The 23,964-nt window shown below is 42.8% G+C and overlaps 2 protein-coding genes across 3 annotated transcripts in view; one reads left to right on the forward strand and one right to left on the reverse strand.

The window, feature by feature from the left end:
* The window catches only part of Piezo2 (piezo type mechanosensitive ion channel component 2), a 285,223-nt gene extending 283,667 nt beyond the window's left edge, over positions 1 to 1,556 (forward strand). The window contains exon 51 of the mRNA XM_075971116.1: positions 47 to 1,556. Within this exon, the coding sequence (XP_075827231.1) occupies positions 47 to 299 (253 nt within the window). The 3' untranslated portion in view covers positions 300 to 1,556. The remainder of the gene's footprint in view (positions 1 to 46) is intronic.
* Positions 1,557 to 5,679: 4,123 nt separating this feature from the next.
* On the reverse strand, positions 5,680 to 23,064 carry Napg (NSF attachment protein gamma). 2 transcript variants are annotated; one of them, XR_012910274.1, is made up of 13 exons: positions 22,851 to 23,064; positions 20,281 to 20,348; positions 18,331 to 18,415; positions 17,545 to 17,562; positions 16,926 to 16,956; positions 15,860 to 15,969; positions 15,674 to 15,740; positions 15,357 to 15,427; positions 12,037 to 12,115; positions 11,458 to 11,537; positions 10,757 to 10,886; positions 6,814 to 8,526; positions 5,680 to 6,707 (listed from the first exon to the last, which is right to left on the reverse strand). XR_012910274.1 is itself a non-coding variant. In XM_075968491.1 (12 exons), exons 1-12 carry the CDS (start codon positions 22,904 to 22,906, stop codon positions 8,383 to 8,385), a joined length of 939 nt encoding a protein of 312 aa, XP_075824606.1. In that variant the 5' UTR covers positions 22,907 to 23,064; the 3' UTR covers positions 5,680 to 8,382. The 2 variants fall into 2 exon arrangements, 1 of the variants encoding a protein (XP_075824606.1); XM_075968491.1 differs by having other exon boundaries at positions 5,680 to 8,526.
* Between the last annotated feature and the right edge of the window lie 900 nt (positions 23,065 to 23,964).

Genomic DNA, 23,964 nt, shown 5'->3' on the forward strand with positions numbered 1-23,964 from the left:
AACCATAGTAATTGTTGGGGGAATATTTCTCCTCGCTCTCTTTCAGTATCATGGGATTGTACGCGTCAGTTGTCCTTGTAATTGGGAAATTTGTCCGTGAGTTCTTCAGTGGCATCTCTCACTCTATCATGTTTGAGGAGCTTCCAAATGTGGACCGAATTTTGAAGTTGTGCACAGATATATTTTTAGTCCGGGAGACGGGGGAGCTGGAGCTGGAGGAAGACCTCTATGCCAAACTGATATTCCTGTACCGATCGCCAGAAACGATGATCAAGTGGACTAGAGAAAAAACAAACTGATACCTTAAGACCCAGACTGCGAAGAGAGCTAACATTTTGGTTTTTTAATTAAGAAAAAGCACAACACTCTCAGAAGAGCTAAGCATTTCTAGTCTGGCAGCAACGGTTTCTCTCTGGCAGGTGGCCGAAAGAAGCTGATTTTGTCACCAAAGCCACCTTGCGCATGAAGGCGCTGTTGAAGTTCTCTGTGCTCTCGTTTCTTTGAAATCGGGGCTCTTTGCTTTAGAGTTTTCTCAGTCGACAGTGTCTTGCATTCTTACTGATTATGTGAAAGGTTCAGGGAGGGTCCCCTCCCTCAGAGAAGAGGGAAAGGCACCTGTGTCTTACTCTCTGGGGACCTCACCTTTCCTGATGTCGTGGTCAAAGCGCAACACACAGCTCTTCCCACAGTGGGGAAACTGCTGAGCAGGGAGCCCCGGAGCCCTCAGCACACTCCAGATGTGCAGCAGCAATAGGAGGCAGCAGCACTGCCCGACGTTCAAGAGGACAGACGGGACCCGTGACCCAGACGATGTTGGTGGAAGGACAAGCCTCAGCCTAAGCAAAAAGATAACATTAGTGACACTCCCACTGCCTTATCTCAACTGAAGACTAGTAAGAATCTTTCTATGAAACACCAGTGACTTCTCAGGAAAAAACACTCAGCAAAGCAACTCCGTGGACTCCTGCTTTGAGGTCGGGTGGTTGCCACCCCCAGGGAGCGGTGACCATTCTGCTTCGGATGGCTCCTATTGCGCCAGAAACAGAAGGACAGCAGCGGTCAGTCCAGCCTGATGGGAACACCTCAGCTTTGTAACTCCAGTGACTGAGGCCACAGGGCTCTTCTGCCTCTCCCCGCCCCTTCTGCCTCTCCCCGCCCCCTCTCGTATGCTTTCTCCCATCTCCGTGATTTAAGGCAGTGGTTTTTCCAGTATGACATTTTCCTTGCTGTTTTTCAGGCATATCAAAGAGTTTACATATTCCAATTCACATTTTTACATCTAAGACGGGTTTTTTAAGTTCATAATTATGAAAGAAATATGTATATTGAGCTTGGGGAAATAAAAAAATGGCCTTTTCTTAAATTATTATCATTGGAAACACAACCTCTTCATGAATTAGCAATGTAGCATGAAAATTTATGAGTGAAATATAGTTTTCATTCAATATTAAAAATAAAGTTTCTGAGAAGATTCATTGAATGGGCTAGAATCTGTCAACAACCCACTCCTGTGTACTTGGGGTTCAGGACTGACTTAAATAAAGCACACCTTGCAAAGTCAAAACCTGAAGAGTACTGTGTTTACGTATTCATTATTTATCTGTTTGCCCTTTGCGTGGCATAGGAAAAGTGGTTCTTTTCCAGATAGTATACCAAGAGTTAAAATAAGGTAAGAAGATACATCTGTTAATTTCCTTTGCCACACAGGTGCTCTACATGGACGTTATCAGCAGGGAACAAAGTAATTCACAAAGGGGAAACAATGATAGTTGATATAGAACTTCTTAAATAGCAGAGCCCAAATCATTTCTAGTATTTTCTGGAGAAGTACAGTGTGCCTCAGTCTGACAATATACTCTGTTACAATCAATCACTGCAGCCATAAAATCAAGTCACTTAGCTGTAGAACTCTCTGATGACACCAGGCAGCTAGAATTAGCAGTTAGCCAAGTGGGTCACCTACTAGAGTTCACAAACCCAGCAGCCCCTTCAGACATGCGTAGTTCCTACCTTCATCCATTGATGAGAATGCATATAACCCTGCTCGCCCTTAAGGGCTGCTGCCTGTGTGGCCCAGCCTGGCATTTGCTAACAGTCTACGGCATCTCTATTCCCCTCTGCCCAGGGGTAGTATTGGCATAGTTTGAGATATAGGTTTTGGAGGGGAAAATGCTGCATAGGGAATGATGACACCTTGGGTGCCGGGCTGTGTGTCCTTGACTTGTCCAGAAGTCCTCTGCATTGTCTTTAACCACGGTATTCAACAGAAGACTATATTCCAGTTTAGCGTGATTTCAGTGCTATCCTGGGCAACACAGTGATACTGTCTAAAACTAGAAATCAAAAAGGAGCTTTTAAGTATGGCTCAGTGATAGAATGTGAGACCCCGTTCCAGCTTTAGATATCCATATTCATCTTCATCTACGCTCAGAGAAGCCTCTTTGATGAAGGTAGAGAGATGCACTAATTTGGGGGTATAAAATAACTTAGGGGGGCAGTTTAAAATCCACACATTTATCTGAGTAATAGTTTTGAGTTGTTTCTCTAGGGCCTGTGACCTCATTAGTTTTAGTTTTTATTACCCTAGTTAACAAATAATACCAAAGCTCCATCTTGTTAAGCAGCCCTTAAATCCAATCAGAAAGGAAGTGGTTGGTGACTCCCGTAAGATTCATGACACTGTAGCAGCAATGGGCATATCCTGCCAAGCTGTTCCCAAACACTATTACTTTTGTGTAGGATAAACTGATAAAATTACAGTCAGCCAAATAGATACAGAGATGTGCTACAGCGTGGTAGTACTTGATCAAAACACCTTGCCACATCTGCCAAAACCTCTCCTGGGGATTCTTGTATTACAAACTCCACAAGAGATGGATGCATTACACTTGCCTGGGTGTTGATGAGGGTTAAAATTGTTCTCTAATCCCTTCATCATTATAACAGGTCTTCCTTGAATAAAATGGCATGCCAGTATTCACACTGGAGATAATGTATTGTTTTGTTTTGATAAAGGTATGTACAAACCAAAGACAAAATGGTCTTATTCTCCAGGCTCACAGATTAGCTAGGGTCCCATAGAGAAATAGACCAAAAGAACGAATATTTATTAAAGGGGATTTATTAGATTGGCTTGCACAGTATTGTCAGGAGACACCATCAGTGGCTGTCTTCACACTAGACAGGCAGAGAACTTAATCTCAGTCTATAAGCATGGATACCCTAGCAGGCCCACCCTGGGTCTGAAGGCCTGGAAGGTCTTTGGAGCGGTACTTCCCTTAAGTCACACTGAAGCCTAAAGACGACAGGCTCTGATATCAGCAAGGGCATTTAGCACCAGTGGCTGCATTACAGCTGATGAACTCACCAGTAAGACATGAAAGCAACAGGTTAAAAGTGAAGCTTTTTCCTCGGACCTCCTGTTATCTGGGGTGGCACAGGAAGATGCCACCCACATTTAAGGTGGGTCTTCCCACTTCAAATAACCTGATCATTGAAAATTATCACAGGTCCATTCCTGAAACTAGAAAGCAGTATTAGCACTGAACCTGACTTGCTCTGTCAACATGAAATGAGTAGTTTTGTACCTATTTAGGTTAAGTCATTAAATTTAAGCAAATGTGGAGAATCAGCACACAGTCTTGGGAGCTGGGATGCAGCAGAGTGGGAGGCGAGGGGGTGTGCCCCGTGAGGTCTGCTGCAGGCTGACTGAGCATGCTCAGGGGAATACATGACCTTTGGTGGCTTGTACTCTTGAACCTACCTTTGGGGTTGAACTCTGTCAAATATAGAACAAGTCAACAACAGTGGGTCCAGAAAGGAAGCTGATAAGATCCCCTCCAGAAATGAGGTTCAGAATGAAGAGACCTCAAGGCCATGATCAGGCCTTGAAGTGGGAAAGAGGACAAGAGACAGAAATACCCCCAAGAAATGGTAAGCCAAGCACGATGGGGCCTTAAATGGAAGGGGAAGCTTCCATTTAAAACCTGGAGGAGAGCTTCACTAAGAGAAAATGAAGAAGACAGGGAAAGAGAATCACTTGGGAGGGATGGCAAAGGGAGGGGTGGGAAAGCCAGAGGAGCCTCTTCAGAGAGCAGCCCTGAGAGCCTTCCCCAAACAGATCCCCCTGAGGATCCTCTGGATCCATCCCCACAACACAGGGAAGACTGGACTTTCATAAAACCTTTCAGTCTCATGTCATATACGTGATTTAGTTCTACCTAGCAAACATAACATGTGCTGTTTAGGGGCTGCTCTTAGGCCACAGCATAGACAAGCTGCCTAATTCTGCCCCAAAGAGAGCTGTGTGGAAGAGACGGCTTGATCCCGGCTGTGGGATTCAGCCTTTTAAAGTGAAGTCTTTCCGAGTTAGATTCCAGTTCTAACAGACTTCAGTTTCCCAGTGCATTGGGCTATGGTATATTAATATCTATTTCTTTAGGGGTTTTTTTTTGCATTTTCTATAATCAATGCTTTGTAGTTAAATTTGGAAGAAGGTGGTTCCGTGAAGAACAGAAGGATATCTCTCAATGCAGTTTGAAATAGCTTTATTGCTCAGTTGGTTTCTGCACCTTTTCAGACTTCACGGATTTTAGTACATAATTTAGTAGTCTTTGGTAAACTCAATCCAGTAGGCAGGATGTTGATCTATGTAATAGAACAGCTGCCCCCACAATGTGATAGTCACATTTATGAAGGTGGGCTTCATTAAAAAAAAAATCACCATCAGAAGGGAACCATGTTATTCTGCAGTAATCACTCCCAGCTCTGCTTAATACAATCAAGAGTCTTACTTGTGCCGTGTGTCTGTCACAGGTCACCTGAGAGCTCTGCTCTGGCAGGGCAAGTGAGCACTGTGGGGCACAGGGCCAAAGAAATGGGAACCTGTCTAAGTGAGACACCCGTGGTTATCTGAATGAGAATACCCCCCCAGGCTCACGCTTTTCTAACACTTGCTCTTTAGTGGGTGGCTGTTGTGGAAAATAGGAGGTATGGAAAAACGGGATTGCTCCGTTTTTAAAATCAATGTTTGCCTCATTTTTTTTTCCTTTCAAGTCGGTACGTCTTTAGATCATTAAATCAAAGTGTGTCTGGGATGTCTGCCGGCACTAGCCACATAAGAACAAAGGCCACCACCATCATCAGCCTTGTCATGGGACTACAGATGCTCTGGCGACCAAAAAGGAACTTGAGCACGTCACCGGGTCCTGAGAAACATGAATTCAGAGTCCAAGAATCTCTATGGTCTACTATTTTTACAACTTATCCTAAATTTAAATATCAAGTTATATTATCAATTTCCACTCAGAGTTAGGGACAATATTGTCAAACAGTGTATAATTGTAGGTGAAATCCAATTAGTAACTTGCATTCTAATTAATTCTAATTGCAAAACAATACCATTCACATTTATCTCCTCTGACCCTGTGATGAACTCTTCTTTTAGATGATATGTTCATTAGTCTTCGACTTCCCCGGTGAGCAGCCTTTACAGCAGTATGTTAGGACATAAATAACTGGTTTTTTAAAAGACTCAATATACAGTAACTCTGACAAAGCAAAGCAACTGAGGACAGATAAATACTGTTGTTCTTCTGAAAGATAACTAAAATAATATAAGTGATTAAGAAAATGTGTCCTTGAAGAGAATGAATAAGCAAATAAAACTAAAAACATTCATAGAGTCTTGGGTTTTATTTTCATAATTATCTTCCTTCAGAAGTAAACATCTAATTTCCATTAACAACATATTAATATTTTACTCACCAAAAATCTGAAAAAATATGATAATGCACAGATTCCATACACAAATACCATATTCTGCGTATTTACAAATTCAATATATTAAATGTGTTCTGTAGACTGACTTCACTTACTATACAGTAACTAAACACTAAGTGGTTCTAGCACATTCATGCAGATTTTCACTTTCATAGAGGGTGTTAAGAGTTCCGGAAAACAGTTCTTGTTGTAAACACTAAGTTTCCCAAGTCTGACTAAAACTCTCTGGAGTGCAGACTTAATGCAGGTAGAAAAATAAAATGCTAGATACATAGACCTCTGTAAAAAGAAAAAAAATAAAAAGAAAACGTGTACACATGGAGCAAAAGCCCCAAGACACCACCTAGAATAACCAACACAAAAACGAGCTCCAGATCCTGAGCGCTGGCTCAGGATGGCGGGAGGTGTACAACTGTCTAAACCTTCTGCTGCCTTAAAACTGAGCTGCAATGCTGCTCCACAATACATTCATGGTTCCTTTTTTGTTTAAGATGTCTATGAATAAAACTGACTCCCTGCAAGGTTTTACTGAATTAACAGGGGCCACACAATTGTCTAAAGAAACTTTTAAGTACTGCCAAATCTACTTTTATAGAGTATTAATTTGTTCAAATAAGCATGATGTTTCTGGTTGGATCTAAAGGTAAACACAACATTGACACCATCTTTGAAATACCAATTTCCTCTTTAAATAAAAATGCCAAATACAGCTTTAGTCATAATTTCAATGCAATTAAACACAACGAGCTGGCAACCCAAACAACTCTCCAGGTAACTTAGGGGAAAATATAAAACTTCTATTAGTGTTTTGCATCAGACCTGTAGCCTGTGCAGGGACTCTAGGTGACATCCACCCCCTCAAGCACGCCTGGCAGAGGATGCTAGTCTGAGATCTCCACTAGGAGCAGTAACATGAAGATACTTTCCTAGATTCCTAGTCTGAGATCTCCACTAGGAGCAGTAACATGAAGATACTTTCCTAGATTCCTAGTCTGAGATCTCCACTAGGAGCAGTAACATGAAGATACTTGCCTAGATTCTGGAAAGCCAGCAAAACCAAGCACACTATATGCAAATACGGTGTGCCACAACGAGACGGCGGTGGAGCAGGCAGTGGAGCAGGCAGTGGAGCAGGCAGTGGACGTGACGACAGGGACGAGTCCGGTCGACACGGCCGCCTGGTGCACTGCTGCTGCCGTTTGCATCCTCTTCAGCCCACACCAGCTCTGAGAGGGTCGAAGCCACACAGGTTTAGAAAAAGAGGAATGCTTCAAAACTAACTTTTAGGAAATAAGCATGGAAGGCCTTCTGAGGTATGAAAAGACTGGTAACCCAGCCCTAAATGTATGTCCTTCAAATGCATTGTCGCCCCCTCCACACACACACACACTGGCTTTTTACTTTTTAGTATACAGAACAACTCATGCTAAATTATGAACTCTGAATCAGAACTGCTCTGGAGGTCAGAAATGCATACTAGACTAACAGGAACGTTACCTGTCATTCTGGACTCATGCAAATGGTCTTAATTAGTCCCATGTTGGAACACAGCCAGCCTTTTTATTGTTGTTTAAAAAAAAACACCAATACTCTGCCTTCCACATTTTGTGGTCATTTATTAAGCTAAATACTATAAGGCTTTTATCCTAAAGCTGTCTCTGAAAATACTCAGTAATTTAAATGTATCTAATATGGTGATGGATAAATTTTCTTTTCAGAATGAGACAAGTTCTCCGTCCACAGGAACATTGCTTTCATTCTTACATTTTGTACCCCTAAAAAGAGAACCCCAGGTCTTCCTCTCCATGTTTCTGCCATGTTTCTTCATGGTCCACAATGCTAGCTGAGGCTACTGGTACAATGCAACCGCACTGACAGGACGGGAAGGTAACTGTGCCAGATCTCGGTCTTTAAGTAGCACATCTCACCTGGGGCTGATACTCCACACTTGTTTAGCCTGCAGGGCGACAACAATGGTCCCACCCCACCCGTGTACGGGTGTCAGGTGTCAGCACGCACCACCACCACAGTCAGAATGGAGGGCGACACTGGAGTGCTGCCCACTGAAGGCCTGCTGTCTGCCTCTCTTTTGGGCACTAAGGATGCTCGTGAGAACCTTAGTCAGAACATGCATGAGTACCATGTGACAACAAGGAAAGATGGTGGAAGAACCAGACCAGTTTTGAAATAATTATTTTTACCAAAAAAAAAAAGAAAAAAAAGAAAAATAACATTTAGAAAGAAGTAACGTTAAATAAAATGCAGTGACAATTATTTAACAATAAATTACAAGAACCCATGAGAAAAGAGTATTTATGCCTATTTCCTGCCTTGCTTATAATATAATTTATCTGAAATTTATCTATACATTTTAAAATCAATTATTAAAATATGACCGCTCATGTCTGCTCTTAGAACGGAAAGTACAGAGCTTCACAGGTAGCAGACACAATGGCTGAGTTGGGGAAAGGCAAGCTAAACTTCACATATATTAACACTCAGCGTCACAATCTCCGTGAAGCAGATGACCACAGATGAGTCTTAACCCCATCCACAGGCTCGCCAGGATTCCCAGCTTCTCATCTCTCTGCAGGCAGGACACTAGCACAGGCCTCCTGAATACTCGTCTTCCTCCTCCTCAGCAGCTGTGCTGGCAGCTCCATCAGGCTTGGCCTGGGGTGTTGCTGGTGATTTTTTCTTGATTCCCCCTCCTGGGACCACTAGGCTTAGGCCCAGCTTAGCATACTGTCAACAGTAAGACAAGTTATTAAAGCTGGAAAACTAAAATCTTGATACACAGTGTCTTAGCATCAGCTAATTATAAAAAGGACTGGGGTCGGGATGGGGAAGTGGGGGCACGTGGAGAGATGGCTTAGTAGTAAAAAGGACTTGCTGCTCTTGCAGAGAATGTGAGTTCGGTTCTGAAGCCCACAAAGCGACTCACAACTATCTTTAACTCTGGTTCCAGGAGGAACAACATCCCCTTCTGACTTCTGCAGGCACCCCCATATGGTGCAATATATGCAGGTAAACACTTATGTACACAAAAATAAAAACAAATCTTTTAGAGAGAAGCACATGTGCATGAGGTCAGCAAGATGGCTCCGTGGGTAAAAGTGTTTGCCATACAAGCTTAACAACCTGGATTTAATCCCCAGAACCATCAGAAGGAGAGAAGGAAAAGCAACTTCACACAGTTGGCCTGACCCCATATGTGTGCTGTGGCACCTGTGCCCATTCACACTTCATACATGCACAGAGCAATAAATACTAGTCATCCATCCCCAGGAACTAGTATTCTGAGAGAAATGCCCTGTCATTAGACCATGGTGCGACTGCTCACAGTTGTGTATGTATCAAGTATGTACCTAACTGGGGACCTGGAGATAATATGGACATACCCATAATACTTCTAGTAGTTATGAAGAAAAAACCTGAGTAAATGAGAGTGTAAATTAGGAACAATTTAAAAAAATACAAATTTGGAGCTGGGAAGAGAACTCAGTTAGTAAAGGTCTTGTTTTTCATGCCTGAAGACCAGAGTTTGAGCTCCAGAACCAACACTTTTAAAAAATGGGCTAGAGAGATGGTATAGTGGTTAAGAGCACTAACTGCTCTTCCAGAGGTCCTGAGCACCCACACAAAAGACAAATGTAGTGACAAAAGCCTATAGTCCCATCACTGGGATGGCAGAGCCAGGAGGATCCCTGGCTTGCTGGCCAGCCAGATAACCAAATCAATGAGCTCCAGGTTCAGACTGTCTCAAAACAAGGTGGACACTGTTGATGGAGGAAGGTCATCGGTTAATTATAATAAAGAAACTGCTTGGCCCTCACAGGTTAAAACATAGGTGGGAGGAGTAAACAGAATGGAATGCTGGGAGGAAGAGGAAGTGAGGTCAGAGGCCATGCTCCCCTCTCCCGGCAGACGCCATGAAGCAAGCTGCCAGGTCAGACATGCTGAATCTTTCCCGGTAAGACTGGTGCTACACAGATTACTAAAAATGGGTTAGGCAAAATATGAGAATTAGCCCGTAAGAGGCTAGAGCTAGTGGGCCAAGCAGTGTTTAAAAGAATACAATTTGTGTGTTGTTATTTCGGGTTTAAAGCTAGCCAGGCGGCAGGAACGCAGCCCGCAGCTCCTACAACACACTGTTGAGGAAGATACTGCACACTTATTATTATGATACAAGGATGCTTTCAAAAGCGCATAAGCCGCTAGGTAGAGTGGCTCACACTTGGACTTCCTGCACTACTTCAGGGTACTGAGGCAAGAAGGCTGTAAGTTCAAGGCTAGGTGGTACTATACACCAGTGAGACCAAGAAGAAAAAAAGAAAAGTATGTGTAAGAATTTACCTAGAATAAAAAAAAAGATTATTGTTTCTTTACCTCTATCATTATAAGAAAATTCAAGATCTTAATTTGACATTGTGACAGAACTCTAAGGTTAGTAATCAGATAAATATACAGAAGGACTGAGGAAAAAGGTTGAGAGCTGTGGCTCACTCAAGTGTAAGGCTATTTCTCACAGAAGACCAGAGGATTTTTCACAACAGTCTAGTGGACAAACTGAGCTCTTCCACTTTACAGGTTAGGCTTGAAGATGACTAATAACAGCCTGTCTCACACAGCTCTCACAGACACGAGATGCCCACAGGCCTACAGCTACCCAGGATGGCCTCTTTCAGGTAAAAAACCTAATAGCAACTGGATAAACCAAGAAACGGGCAGGAGAAAAGAGGGAAGAAATGGGGCTGAATTTATAATATACACATGACAACACAGACAGGAAGCAAGTAAGCAGTCCTGAGGGCATACAGTAGCTACATCACCTACACAGGGTAAAGTTCAACTAGATTGGCTGGCTCCTTTATGAGCACAGTGAAAAATACAGGTATAGAGGTAGAAAACTCTCCAGTCCACAGGGGGAGAATCTCTTCAAGAAGAGGAGAGCTGAGCCAAAAGGCCCACTTACGTCATTGTCCATGTACTTGAAAAGGGGTGAGTTGCAGACATCTGACACCTGATCTTGGTCTTGCTGGTCATACCCCTCCAGGAGCTGTTCCAGCGCGGCACAGTCTTCACTGCCATTAAACCCTGGGATGCTACGGAAGCACAAATCACACTTCAGCTCTCCCTTGAGACTCCTGTTCCCATCAAGGGCAGGAGAAGGTCTGCAGACATTCTGATGGTTACAAGTGTTGGGGTGCTACTGGCAACCAGTGGGTGGAGACCAAGGATGCCACTAGGAATCCTACAGTGCACAAGACACTTGCACACAATAAATGGCCAATACTCATCCATGCCCCCATCTGACTTGCAACATATCACGCAGAAATTCTCCTTTGTTGTTGTCATTTAAAAGGCAAAGATAACGAAGTAACGAAAATCATTCTGGGAACAGCATAAGCAGAAAAGCAACTTGTAAAACTGGTACCATAACTGCTGATTGGCAAACCCTAAGTGGGAGGTGGAACTGGAGTTCAGCTCTGTAGTGACGGCTTGCTCAGCACACACAAGACACACACAACGAAACAACGGAACCCGGCAATGGCAGTCTTATCTCTTAGAAGATTTGTAAAAGTTTCATGGCAAAAACAAAACTTGTCTAGGTATTGATGTTAATTCAAGAAATAGGAAAGTCAGCACGGGTCAGTGAAAACAGCCAGACCTTACCTGTAGCTCTCCCTGACACACCTCTCTGCAGCCACATAATCATTTCTGTGTAGATGAACCAAGACCTGAGCAATTGTTTTCTGAAACGAGAGGGAAGGCTGTGATGCAGCTGCCGCTCTATGACCAGAGCTCAACCTAAACCAAGTGGGGGTGGGAGGCCTCTCCCGAGCCCCTCCAGTTTCAGGGAGGAGGGCTCTTCTGGAGTTTTTGCTGCAGTCTCTCCTGCCCAGCGCCATGACGAGGGGCATCTCTCAGGGCAACGGACAAGAGGAGACAGAGCTCCCAGGAAGGCATGCTCCTGAGCTGCTGGCTTCATCCAAGCACTGGGCGCCATCTGCAGGCCACCCATTTTTATTTACTGTCCGGAGTCTGAAGTGAATACTTTTAGTGTTTTGTTGAAAATTTTATTGAAAGAAAGGATGGCTAGGATGGTTTTCTCCATCATGGTCAGAAGCATAAAGATCATAAATTATTGATTTATAGAAACAGACAAATATCCATAGGATCTTAGCTTAAATACTTTATACCAATGTGTAAAATATCTAAAGTGAAGTCAAGCCAGACATATTCAAAAAATACCTTATAACATGTTGGATAATTCTCAATTTCCTTATAAATATTTTTTTCTTTCTGAATAGACAGTGCAGCCTCATCAAACCTAAAGACAAAAGAAAGAAACGTCAAAGAGGACAGATGTGAAGCCCTCTGCAGATGCCACTGCTCCACTGCCCTGGGCACAGACTTTAGAGGACAGCATTTCGTCAGTGCTCCACAGCGGTGTTCCCATTGGCTGCACTCATCAGACTTTTCTCTCAAATGCCTGACTCCCTCTGAGGCATGAGGGCGATACAAAGGAAATGAGAGGTTAGCATGAAAGAGGTTTTTAAGTTTGGTAAAATCACGCATTAATATGCTCCTAACTACCTCAATAAGCAGCTCTGTGAAGTTTTCTAGACAATCTGGACGCATCACCAGGCTTCCTTCCATTGCAGTACAAACATCAGGGTGCCCTGACCACTCCCTTATCTGCCATGTGTCCTCACTCCCTGCACTGCTGCTCGGGGATCCCAGCAAGCTAACCCGGCCTTTCTGTAGGCCCAGCGTACCTCCCACACCTTGATTTCAGCCTGTAGAGACCCCAGTAGAGACTTCTGACCACGGAATCTGTGAGATTACGTAATGCTGTTTTAAAGAGCTGGGGCTGTGGCAGTCTGCTATCCAAACATTTAAAGTAATGAAAGGAGGCCTCCCATGTGCTCACATCTCTCATGACTGTGAGCATGAACAGCACAGACCCTGTAGAAATGAAATTACAGGAACCAGACTATTTCATTTCTATGGAAATCTCACTATTGGAAGCTTTCCACATCTTACAAACACAACAGTGTATCTGAAGAAGAACAGTTAACCTTATCAATGTAAGATATAGTCATACTCCATTTCTAAATATGTTTGGCATATATTTTATAATATGTAGTCATCATGAAGAAAAGCTTACTTTAGCCTTGGAAAGGAATTGATCCAGTCCTGAATTTCTTGAAAAACTACACCTATGGCCTTTACTGTCACTGCAGAGATACGGACAAGTTTAAACTGAGATACGTGTCTCCTTTAAGTCATGCAAACAGACAAGTGGGGTGATTATTCTCTTAATGAGATGATGTACTTCTCCTTCTTAGAATTCCCACCCCCAGAGCAGTCCCTATAAGCAGCTGTGTAGCGTAATTTTTATTTTTTTACCTTTTTTCTGTCTCTTCCAGTTGTTGGCCAGAACCCAGATTAATAGAAATGGGTTAATTTAAGATATAAGAGCTAGGTAGAAATACGCCTAAGCTGTTGACCAAGCAGTGCTGTAATTAACACAATTTTAAATGTGATTATTTGGGTCAGGGCGGCCAGGAAATGTAAGCGCGTCACCGGCTACATGAAGAGGTTAACCACACCCTAGAGGACACAAGAATAAATAATCCCAGTGTATCAACAGTTAATTGGGTGGGGATGCCGATGACAGAACAACAAAGTAACAAGAAACAACACTGCTCATTAATAAACCTCAGCCTTAATGGTCTTAATTCTTCCATAAAAAGACAGACTAACAGACTGGATTACAAAATCAGGATTCTTCTTTCTGCTACATCTAAGAAACAGACTTGACCATCAAAAATAGATATCACCTTGAGATTAAAGGATGGGTTATTCTAAACAGATGGACCAAAGAATCAAGTAGATGTAAGACATTTTAATATCTGGCAAAAAAAAAAGACTTCAAACCAAAACTAATTAGAAGAGAACACTACATACTAATCACAAGAGAAATCCAAGAGGACATTACAATTCTAAACATTTATGCACTGAACACACTGGCACCCAGGTTCATAAAAGACACATTACCAGGGTTAAAATCACATGTCAGCCCTCACACAGTGATGGTGAGTGAGCTCAATACAGAGCTCTTACCAACAGACAGATGGTCTACACAAAACTAAACAGAGAAACACTAGCTAAATAATGACCTAAATCAAATGGACCTAACAGAATCTACAGAACATCCATCCAAACTCTAAAGAATCTACCTTCTCCTCAGCAGCTCATGGAACTTCCCCAAACTGACAGTATACTAGGTCAGAAAGCAAATCTCAACAGATACAAGAAAACTGAAACACTACCATACCCATCTGATCACCACAGATTAAAGTTGAATATCAAAAACAACAGAAACGTCAGAAAGTACATAATCTCATAGAAACTGAACAATTCTGTCAAGACAGGAATCAAGAAGAAAATTAAAAACTTATAAGAATTGAATGAAAATGAAAACAGAACATATCCAAACCAATAGGTCACAACGAAGGCAGTTCTAAGAGGCAAGTTCATAGCACTAAATACGTCTATCAAAAAACTCGAGATTTCATATTGGTAACTTAATGACACACCTGGAAGCTCTAGAAAAACAAGAAGAAATAATATCCAAAGGGGAGACAGGAAGAAACAATAAAACAGGGCAGAAATTATCAAAACAGAAACAACAACAAAAATACCAATAAAAAGAATCAATTAAAGGAAGAGTTGGTTCTTTGAGAAAAATCATTAAGATTGATAAAACATTAGCCATATTAACTAAAAGAGACATAAGATTCAAATGAACAAAATTAGACATGAAAAGGGCAATATTACAACAGAAACTAAGGAAATTCAGAGAATCATGAGGACACACTTCAAAAATCTTTATTATACCAAACTATAAAATCTAAAAGACATGGATCAATGTCTTGGTACATTTGACCTAACCAACGTTAAGTCAAGATAATACAAGCAACTGAAACAGACTCATAACCATTAGTGATATAGAGGCCGTAATTAGGAAATCTCCTAACCAAAAATATCCCAGGGTCAGTTGTATTCAGCAAAGAATTCTATCAGACCTTCAGAGAACTAATGTCAATATGCCTCAATTTATTCCACAGTGCAGAAACTGAAGGAACATTTCTTAATTATTTTTATGAAGCCACTATATAGATCAATACCCCTTAAGAATATAGATGTAAATGTTCTCAATGAAATACTTGCAAACCAAATCCAAGAACATATGAAAAAAAATGAAAGAAATATATATAGTGGAAAATACTAAATATCCCATTTAATGACACAACTGTATCAAAAGCTGTGGATTTTCATGGGTTTCATGGGTTCCAAGTAGTGTGATGGGAGACCACAGCAACTCCTCTTTCACTTCACGGAGTTACCGTTAGGCAACAAAAGCATGACAGTTTGGAATTATGATAGAAAACAGGTTTTAAATCTACATGCCTACTCTTAGGAGATGGTCACCTTTCCACTGTTTGTCCGGTGTAGACAAGCTATAGCCAAGGCTGTTTACAAGTCGCAAATGTAAGCCATACCTTCGTCCTCGCACCAGCAGTCGGGAGGCCTTTCCCAGAAGTTCCACTGCCTGCCGGAGGCGCTCCTCATTCTGTAGGAATCAGAAAAGGGAGTGTGGGCAGAGTTAATGTGGAACTCTTCTGACCCTGCAACAACAACTGCACAAAGCAATGGCCAAGGATGGTAGCACCAATGCTGCTAGGCCATTCACTAACCTCTAGAAGAAAGAGGCATCGAGCACAGAAAAACCTTAAAAAGCATTCACTGCATTTTTCTTTTCCTATATATTATGAATGAAAATATTATGAGTAATTAAAGAAATAAAATTCTAACTTACTTCGAACACATTGGCTGTCTGCTGATACAACTGCACAGCCTTCTCTGGATCGACATTTTCTATGAGCCTGAATTAGACAGAAAATACAATCTGTGAGAATTAAGAAATTGTTTCTTAAAGGACTTTACAAGACAAAAGGAGCCCTCTGCAAAGTCAGGGCATCCCACAACAGCCCTGTGCACTCACTTTCCAGCTCGCTCCAAGGCCATGGCCGCTGTATCAGGGGTGCCATTCTCCAGGTACATCATGCTGGCTTTCTCGATCAGCTGGACGGCCTCAGGCAGTTTCTGCATCTCCTTCAGGAAAAGCATGCAGCACAGGCAGAAAATGTCTCAACTTAAGAAATGGAGTTTTAGCACCTGGAAATTCCATGATTTTACCCACACACTTCTTGACACACACACAGCACTACAGAGTAGGTACCATCTGAAATCTAGGTCTAAAATCAACAACAAATAGCCCAACATATGATATACACTTGTAATCTGAGCTCTGAAGAGGTGGAGACAGGTACATGTCAGGAACTACCAGTCACCAGTCTAGCTAACCCGCGAGCCGCGAGTGTCGGGGCAGAGACCTGGTCTCAAAAAAGAAAGTGAGTGGCAGAAGACACCAAATGTTGAGCTCTGGCTTGTGTACAAACACACACACACACACACACACACACACACACACACACTTAACCCATTTCATAGCTAAAACAGAATAGTAACCCCTAACCTGCTATTAAGAAGCATAAATGTAGCACATCAGTCAAAACATTCCATTGTTCCATTCAAAAGGAATAAAATAAAGCGGCAATAGCTAGTTTGAGACTCTCCTGACTCCAGCCTTACACTGATATTTATAAACCAAAAAATTAATAAAGCTAATTTTCCTTTCCATAACCTACAAGTAATTTAACAAAACAAACAAACAAACAAACATCCGTGTAAAATAAAGTTTTACTACATCAGCCGCCCTCAGGCTGTCTCCAGCAGCACCCTCTCCTGGCTGCAGGCTTCCCTCCCAATCCATTGCCTTTCACAGGGCACTTTCAATCCTCTACAGGAATTGCCATAGGACGCTCACCATGGGTCCAATTAGCACTAACCTGGGCAAGACATCTTAATATAGCCTTTGCTCCCACTCCCACACCCTCACCCCTTCTTGCTTTACAGGGAAGAAACTTGTCAATTTCAACATGAACTCTGCCTTGACAGCTTGCGAGTTCTCTTTACCCGCACAGCTGTTCTGAAACAGTATCACTAACCTTCAACATCATGCCAGCTTGCTCGTAAGCTCTGCAAAGAGAATACAATTTCTCTGATGAGACCTTAACAAAGAGGGAGAGAGCTTCAGGTGAAGATGCTGGTCACCTGACCAGCAGAAAGGAGCTCAAGCACGTGTGTCACTCCGGGCCATACCGCCACACTAGAGTGCCATGCGTTTCCTTTCATTCATTTGCTTTTTAGAGCACTGATGCCTTAGGAACACCAAACACTAAACTGAGTTTATTCAGCAAAATTAAGTCTGTCTCAGGAAGGCTAAAAGACAAGCCCAATTCTTAGTTTTAAAACAAACGAATATGCGTCACAAAAGGAGAGCGCTCCCATCTCTTCCATGGGCACCTGGCAACCAATAAATAAAGGGAGAATTCAAGTCACCTGGGTTTTCACAAGCAAAACATTATGCAAAATTTAAAAATCTTTCTTACTAGGAGACACTTGGACTTTAAAGTTCAGCTGATGGCTAAAACAAATGAAAATAATTATCTTAATTAAATTTATATAAGTATTTAAAAACACAGAGCTTGAGGGAAAGTTCTCAGCTTAGAGAGATCAACTTTTAAAACATCTGCAAACACATAAGAAGGGTGAAAAGTTACTTACTTGGCAGCATGAAAAAGACTGAATGAAGACAACGATGTCAAAATTAAGGAAAACAGAAGAAATCAATGGTCTTCAGAGACCAAGTCACTGGTCTGTGTTTCCAAAGACAAATCCTACGAGTAAAGCAGCGATACCCAGCGCTGCTGCTGGCTCTGACCACCCCAACACTGACAAACACTGCGAAGAACTTTAAACTACTACACCAACAGGGTGAAGTGCAAGAATACTAAGACTACATTTGCATGGGAGATAGAATGGACATTTCTAATTGGTAGCCCTTACGACACACCAAGAACATTTCGTTCTAGAATGTTTATAAATCTTCAAAGACCCAGGGAAGACTATTTTCCCCAAAGCAGATTATGCATTTTCAATAGCTGTACTTTCACTTTCTTTTTCGGCACAAGCCTAGAAACCTCATTCCCTCATCTCAAGTCAAATCCCAGTCAACAAAGCCAGGAGCAGGAGGAAATAACAGGCAAACGTGGCTGCTCATACCAACATGTGCTCAGGAACACTCACTGAATCCCCCATGACTATAAAGCACACACTGTCCACCCTTCCCTGAATCCCCCATGACTATAAAGCACACACTGCCCACCCTTCCCTGAATCCCCCATGACTATAAAGCACACACTGCCCACCCTTCCCTGAATCCCCCATGACTATAAAGCACACACTGCCTCTCCTTCTCTAACTGAAAAGCATTTCACTTCAAACACTCAAGGGAAAGGTGGTGTCAAAATCTAGCTGTTTCATTTCCTTTTAAAGCTAAAAAAAAGATACGCCCTGTTATTTTCATGGGCAACAGCTTCCCGTAGGCAGGCATCTTTTGCTTGCTCAAATTGTTTGGCATTTTTAAAAGCAACAGCTGAAACAGGAAAAGAAAAAAAGTAAGACTTTCTATTTCCATCATTAACCGTCCTCAAATGAATCATTACCCAACTCTGCATTATGTGAGAAGTAAAATACAGATTTCAAATAGGGGGCTTCATAAAAATGTGAAATATTACTTTTATCTAAAGCAAGTTATAATCTTTCTGAGTACACTTTTAGAAGCCTTTTAAAGTTTTAGTTGTTTACTTTTAGCAACACATCGGTGCTGCTTCCACTGAATACCAAGAGCTCCTTCTAGAACCTGCTCCACCCAAGAGCACACCTCACTCCCAGCTTCTTTCCTTCCAGTCCACGACTACTGACAAACTGAAGCCCAATCAACACATCAGTTCTGTAAAACATCTTTCCTTTGGACACAGTCCTTAAGTGCCAACAAGTCATTTGCTTTTCTATTTAATTAACTACACCACTTACAATAGGGGCTCACAATCAGGATGGCCCTGAAAGACAATATTAGTCTTTGGAAAATTCATCAAAGGTGGATTATGAAAAGTAGAAAGCACAGTGATTGAAGGAAGTGTGTCTTTGTTTCGTCATCTGAGACCGGGTCTCCACACATGTGCCCCTAGTGGAGGACTCAACTATGCAGCCTTAACTAACCTCCGCTTGAACAGATCCTCCTGCCTCAGCCTCCCTCTATATAGTGTCTTCAACTATTATTTCTTAAAACCACACTCTCAGAGAACTCTTTAACCAAGTGTTGAAAACAAACAGAATATTCAACTACTCCTATTCTTGCTTGTTCCAACTTTGTTTTTTTATAAAGACTATAAAATATCCCCAACAATCCATATAAATCTCAAGTTTAAATAAATTTATCTTTAAATACAAAATACATGTAATTTGCAGAATGTAAGAAACAAAACTTACACAATATTTAAACACAAGGCTAAAGACTTCTGTTCTCCTTTCAAGTAGAAAATAAACCCATGCATAATAATGGTAGTTTCAAGGTACCTGGTTTGTTTGTTTGGTTGTTTAGTTATTTATTCGGAGATAAACTGAAACTAAAATTTGGTGGAAAGTACTTGCTCTGGAGATCTCAAAGCCAGGCTCACTAACATCGTCACAGATGAAAATGTGCTTGAGGAACTCAAACGTGCGGTGGTTAAAGGCGTGTGCATGGAGATCGGAGACCACGTGTGGGAGTCAGACCCTCTGTCTGCACGAGGATCCAAACTCAGTTGTGGGCTCAGCAGCAAGCACCTTCACTCTGAGCCATCACACGAGTCTCAAAATTATGTTTTACTACGTTCTATCAAAATGACAGCAGCCTTTCAGGGCTATCATATCATTTCTTAATAAAACTAAACTTTTACTGAATTCCCTTCATTGCATATTTCAGGTATTTTATGCTTATAGACAGGTGAATTTACTGAAATGGGCACAAAGGTTTTAACTCTTAGTGAACATGTGTTTCTAAAAATGAAGCTCATAAACGTTAATGTGGGAAAACACAAGGTCTGCAGATCTCCTCTTTTTAGTGTAAAAATTAAAGAATATCCTTTACTCAACAGCAGGAAGTCTAAGACGGAAGCATGCAACACTCATGGACTCCAGTGAATGAAGCTGGCACCCACAGAAGCAATGCTAAGAGCTGGACTGCAGACACTACCCCAAGTCTGCTGTCAGGATCCAGGAGGAGAACTGACTCAGCACTCGCCAGATCTGCAGAGGGTAAGTCCAGGAAAATGCCCAGGCCCGTGCAGCTGCTCTGCTTTGCTCTTCTGTTCTAACTAGTAAAGTTGATAAGAACCATTGAAATGATTACGCTAAGACAAAGTTATCAGATTATGCTAATGATACACACAGCAGCAAGAGGACTCCAGTCACAAATACCTGCTTTTCCATATTCAGAAGCAGCACTGTCGTAGTCTGGCTTCCATTTTAGAAACCCAGTTTTCAGGCTAGAATTAAAGAGAGACATTTCTTAATAAAAGGTACCATCAGGGACAGGTCCCCCCTTCTCAACTCTTTCTTGACTATTCATAATAAATGTACCCTCGCCTCTGCCATCCCCACCCATCACAAATGCAGTTTTCCTCCTTCTGAAATGCCTATATACCATCCGAACGGAACAAGCATGGTCCCCAGACCAGCGGCATCAACACTGCCTACCCCAGATCTACACAGCCAGAAACTGTCTGGGTGGGTGCCACAACGTGTGCTTTAACAAGCTTGGGAACCTGAAGTAGACTGTCCTTTGCAGCAGAGCGGCCACTGGGAAGAGGACAAGTAAAGACCCGTGAGCACCTGGTATACCAAGAGACTGCAGAGACTAAGGGACAACATTCAGAAGGGAAACCCAAGGAGTAAAGCAAAGGCTGCGTGAGAGTCAGCAGCCAATGGGTGGGAGGGAGAAAGAGGAGAGTATTAGGACAACAGAGAGAAACGGCGGTCCAGGATTGACACTGGCCTAGAAGCCAGAGCAAAGGGCACCCAGTATTGAGTGTTTATCTTTCTTGCCTTTTTTCTTTTGCAGCATTCTGTTTTTATTTTAAAAATAATTATTATTTTAAAACTAACCCAGTAGGTCTCATACTGGGGTGTGTGTAAGAATTGCTGAAGGCCGTCTTATATTCTACATTTCAACTCAATTAGTGAAAGCCTGCTTACATATAACACTGCTTCATATGAATCCAGGGGCTAATGAGAGACGGGGTCCTTAGAAGCACACCCTTCACAGGTCCACAGAAGTTCCTGTGACCCATGGATCAACTACCCAGAGCCTAACTCTGAAGTTACTTTTCTCTGTAAAATATATTTAGTATACTTAACACGCAACATACACATACATACTATAACAATATTGAAGTGTGTAAACAGATGTTCAAGTTTGTGAAGAGTTTCATCTCTGGGAGAAATAAAATCCTTCAAATTACATGTAATGTCTAATGTATAAAATTGAAATAAGCAGCAGAGCAAAGTTCCAGCTCTGCCCGTCATGAAAGCACCTATTCCGCCCTATAGCAACATGATTATGGAAGTCTCACCCAAACAAGTTATAATCATTCAATGTGCTGGAGAGATTTTAAAAACTGCCGATCACCCCCAGGCAGTAGAGCATCACTAGTTAGGAATGAAGGCCCTGTTAATGTCACTTTGATGTCTAACCTGTTATGAGCCTTGACTGTTTTTGTCCTACGACTCAGTAAGAAAACTTCCCTAAGACAAAGGAAGTGATGAGAGCTACTGCCATCAGAAAACAGAGTATAACTGACTGCCTCTCCTACACGCTTGGCCCATTTTCCCTGCCACCTAGAGCAACTTCAAACACCCTTCAGACCTGAATCCAATACACCCCCACCGCAGCCACAAGCCTGTCCGGGCATCTATGACCCCACCTTGACTGAAGGCCCCTCCCACCATTCTTCTCCCAGCAGAGACACCTAGAAGCCAAAGGCTCAGCTCCATACACAGCTGCAGTGAGGATTAGTTAAGGCTATTACAGAAAGGATACCAATCTCGATTCCTATTGTTCCGTTAACTCAGGTGGGTCATCAACTTCTCCCTGAAGTTCACATAATGCAATTTTATTATGGCTGACAGCACATGCTCTGGTCTTTTATGTTTGCTCCCACCAGCAACACGGATTGTTGAGATCACCCTCCACACCGATAGCTGCCTTCCAAGCCACTGGAGGCAATGTGGTATAAAAGAAAGAGCCTTGGGATTTCCACTGCGTAAACCTGGCCCTGTTCTGTTCAGCTAGGCAGCCTTGGACAGGTCTCCAGAAAGTTTCTGGCAGCCTCTGTTTCTCCTTTGTAAAGTGAGGACTTCTATTTGGAAAGTTGGTAAGATCTTGCTTAGTTTATGGTGCCCCTAAAAGTGTACTAAGAAACTTCTTATAGTCGATAATCGCTAACTATGTATGTTGTAATTCACGGAAGTGGGTTAGAGGGTCATGTTAGTGTCAAAAGAAGGAGAATTCACAATTTCCAGTACAGCTGGGTTCCTACTGAGCCCGGAACCAGATGGTGGCACACCCACAGGGCTAAGGAAGCAGAGACCTTGTACCCCAGGGAACAGGACGTCTAAGGGTGAGAGGTCCCAGAATTAGTCTACACCCCGTATGGCACAAGGTCTCTTTCCTAGCAGTGGCTCCCCACCGGGCGATTTCACCCGTGGGGTCACTTCTGGCTGTCATGAAGAGGAAACAAGGTGGCCACCCCTGAGCCCGCAACTACTCTACGAGCAGAGCGGCCGCAAACCCTCGGGAACCCGCGCCGGAGAAACGTGTCTGTGATGCAGATGCCGAGGCGCAGGCCCGCACCGCCGACTGCAGGGGATTGACCCACAAGGGACGGCGCCGCCCCGGGACGCGGACAGCATCACGGCCCTCCCTCCCGATCCGCCCACGCGCACGGCCAAGGGGCGCGGGTCACTAGCCCAGCTGCGACTCCACGTACTACTTCTCTGCCTTCGCCAGATGCTCCAGCCCCTCGTTTATCTTCTGGGCTGCCATGGCCTCGGTCACTTGCTGACGAGAAGAGCGAAGCCACCTAGTGCCCCGCAAACCTCAGGAGCGTCGGCGTGGGAACGCCGCGGAGGGAGCCGGGAAGGGCGCCTACGGAAAGCGAAGAGCTCAAATTTCCTGTGGCGAAGCTGGCCCGGAAAAGGGCCGGGATGGGAGGAGGTACTAGTGCGCAAGCGCAGTGTTGCGGAACTGGCCCGGTGGAGCTTTAACTGTGGTTGGGTGCTAAAGTAGTGCGTTCTTTAGAACGTTTGTTACTGTACTCGACAAATATTTAAGGAGCAACTAATATATGTCAAGTACTGGTCTCATTTAGTACCAAAAAGCAAAAAGCACTCCTCCCTCACGGAACCCAGCTTCTCCACGCTGTGAAAATGCTGGAATGCAATTTATTACAGTTTCTCTCTACAACATCTAGGATGGTATTTGTGCATCATTCGTCTTTCATGATTTTCGTTTTATAAGACCGGGTCTCACTGTGTTTCCTCCTACATCCACTTCATAGTGGATTAATATGTCTCCCATTACAGCCTTTGAATAATAGTTCTAGTTATATATCAGTCAATAAAGAAAACAAATTGTAACCCTTGGTTACTGTCTGTTATATTTCAAACATGATGAGAGGCCCTTGCAATAATCTGCTAGAGGTGATTGACTGATTCAGCAACTCGATTGCTAATCAATGGAAGTTTTGGAATCATATCCTTGAGTCCCACGATACCTATGTAGCCTCTCAGTTTTTCATCTGCGATGATCTTATGTCTAGCTCAGCTACTGAGACGGTTTGAAAGTCTGCACACTGAAGGTTTCCTCTCCAACCTCCAGTCCTAATTGAACTAATGAAACCCTTAAAAGGTGAGGCATGGTGAAAGTAAAATAAGCCTAACCCCTCTTCCATCTTCTCCTCCCTTCTCATCACCATAGGATAAGCCACTTTGCTTCAACCATGTTGTACCGTCTTGCTTCATAAGCTGAAAAGCAAGAGGCAAAGCCATCGTGGACTGAAACCGTGAAGAAAACATAATTCCTCCACATAAATGAATGATATG

The sequence above is a fragment of the Microtus pennsylvanicus genome, chromosome 4 (genome assembly GCF_037038515.1).
Source record: "Microtus pennsylvanicus isolate mMicPen1 chromosome 4, mMicPen1.hap1, whole genome shotgun sequence".
Taxonomy (NCBI): domain Eukaryota; kingdom Metazoa; phylum Chordata; class Mammalia; order Rodentia; family Cricetidae; genus Microtus; species Microtus pennsylvanicus.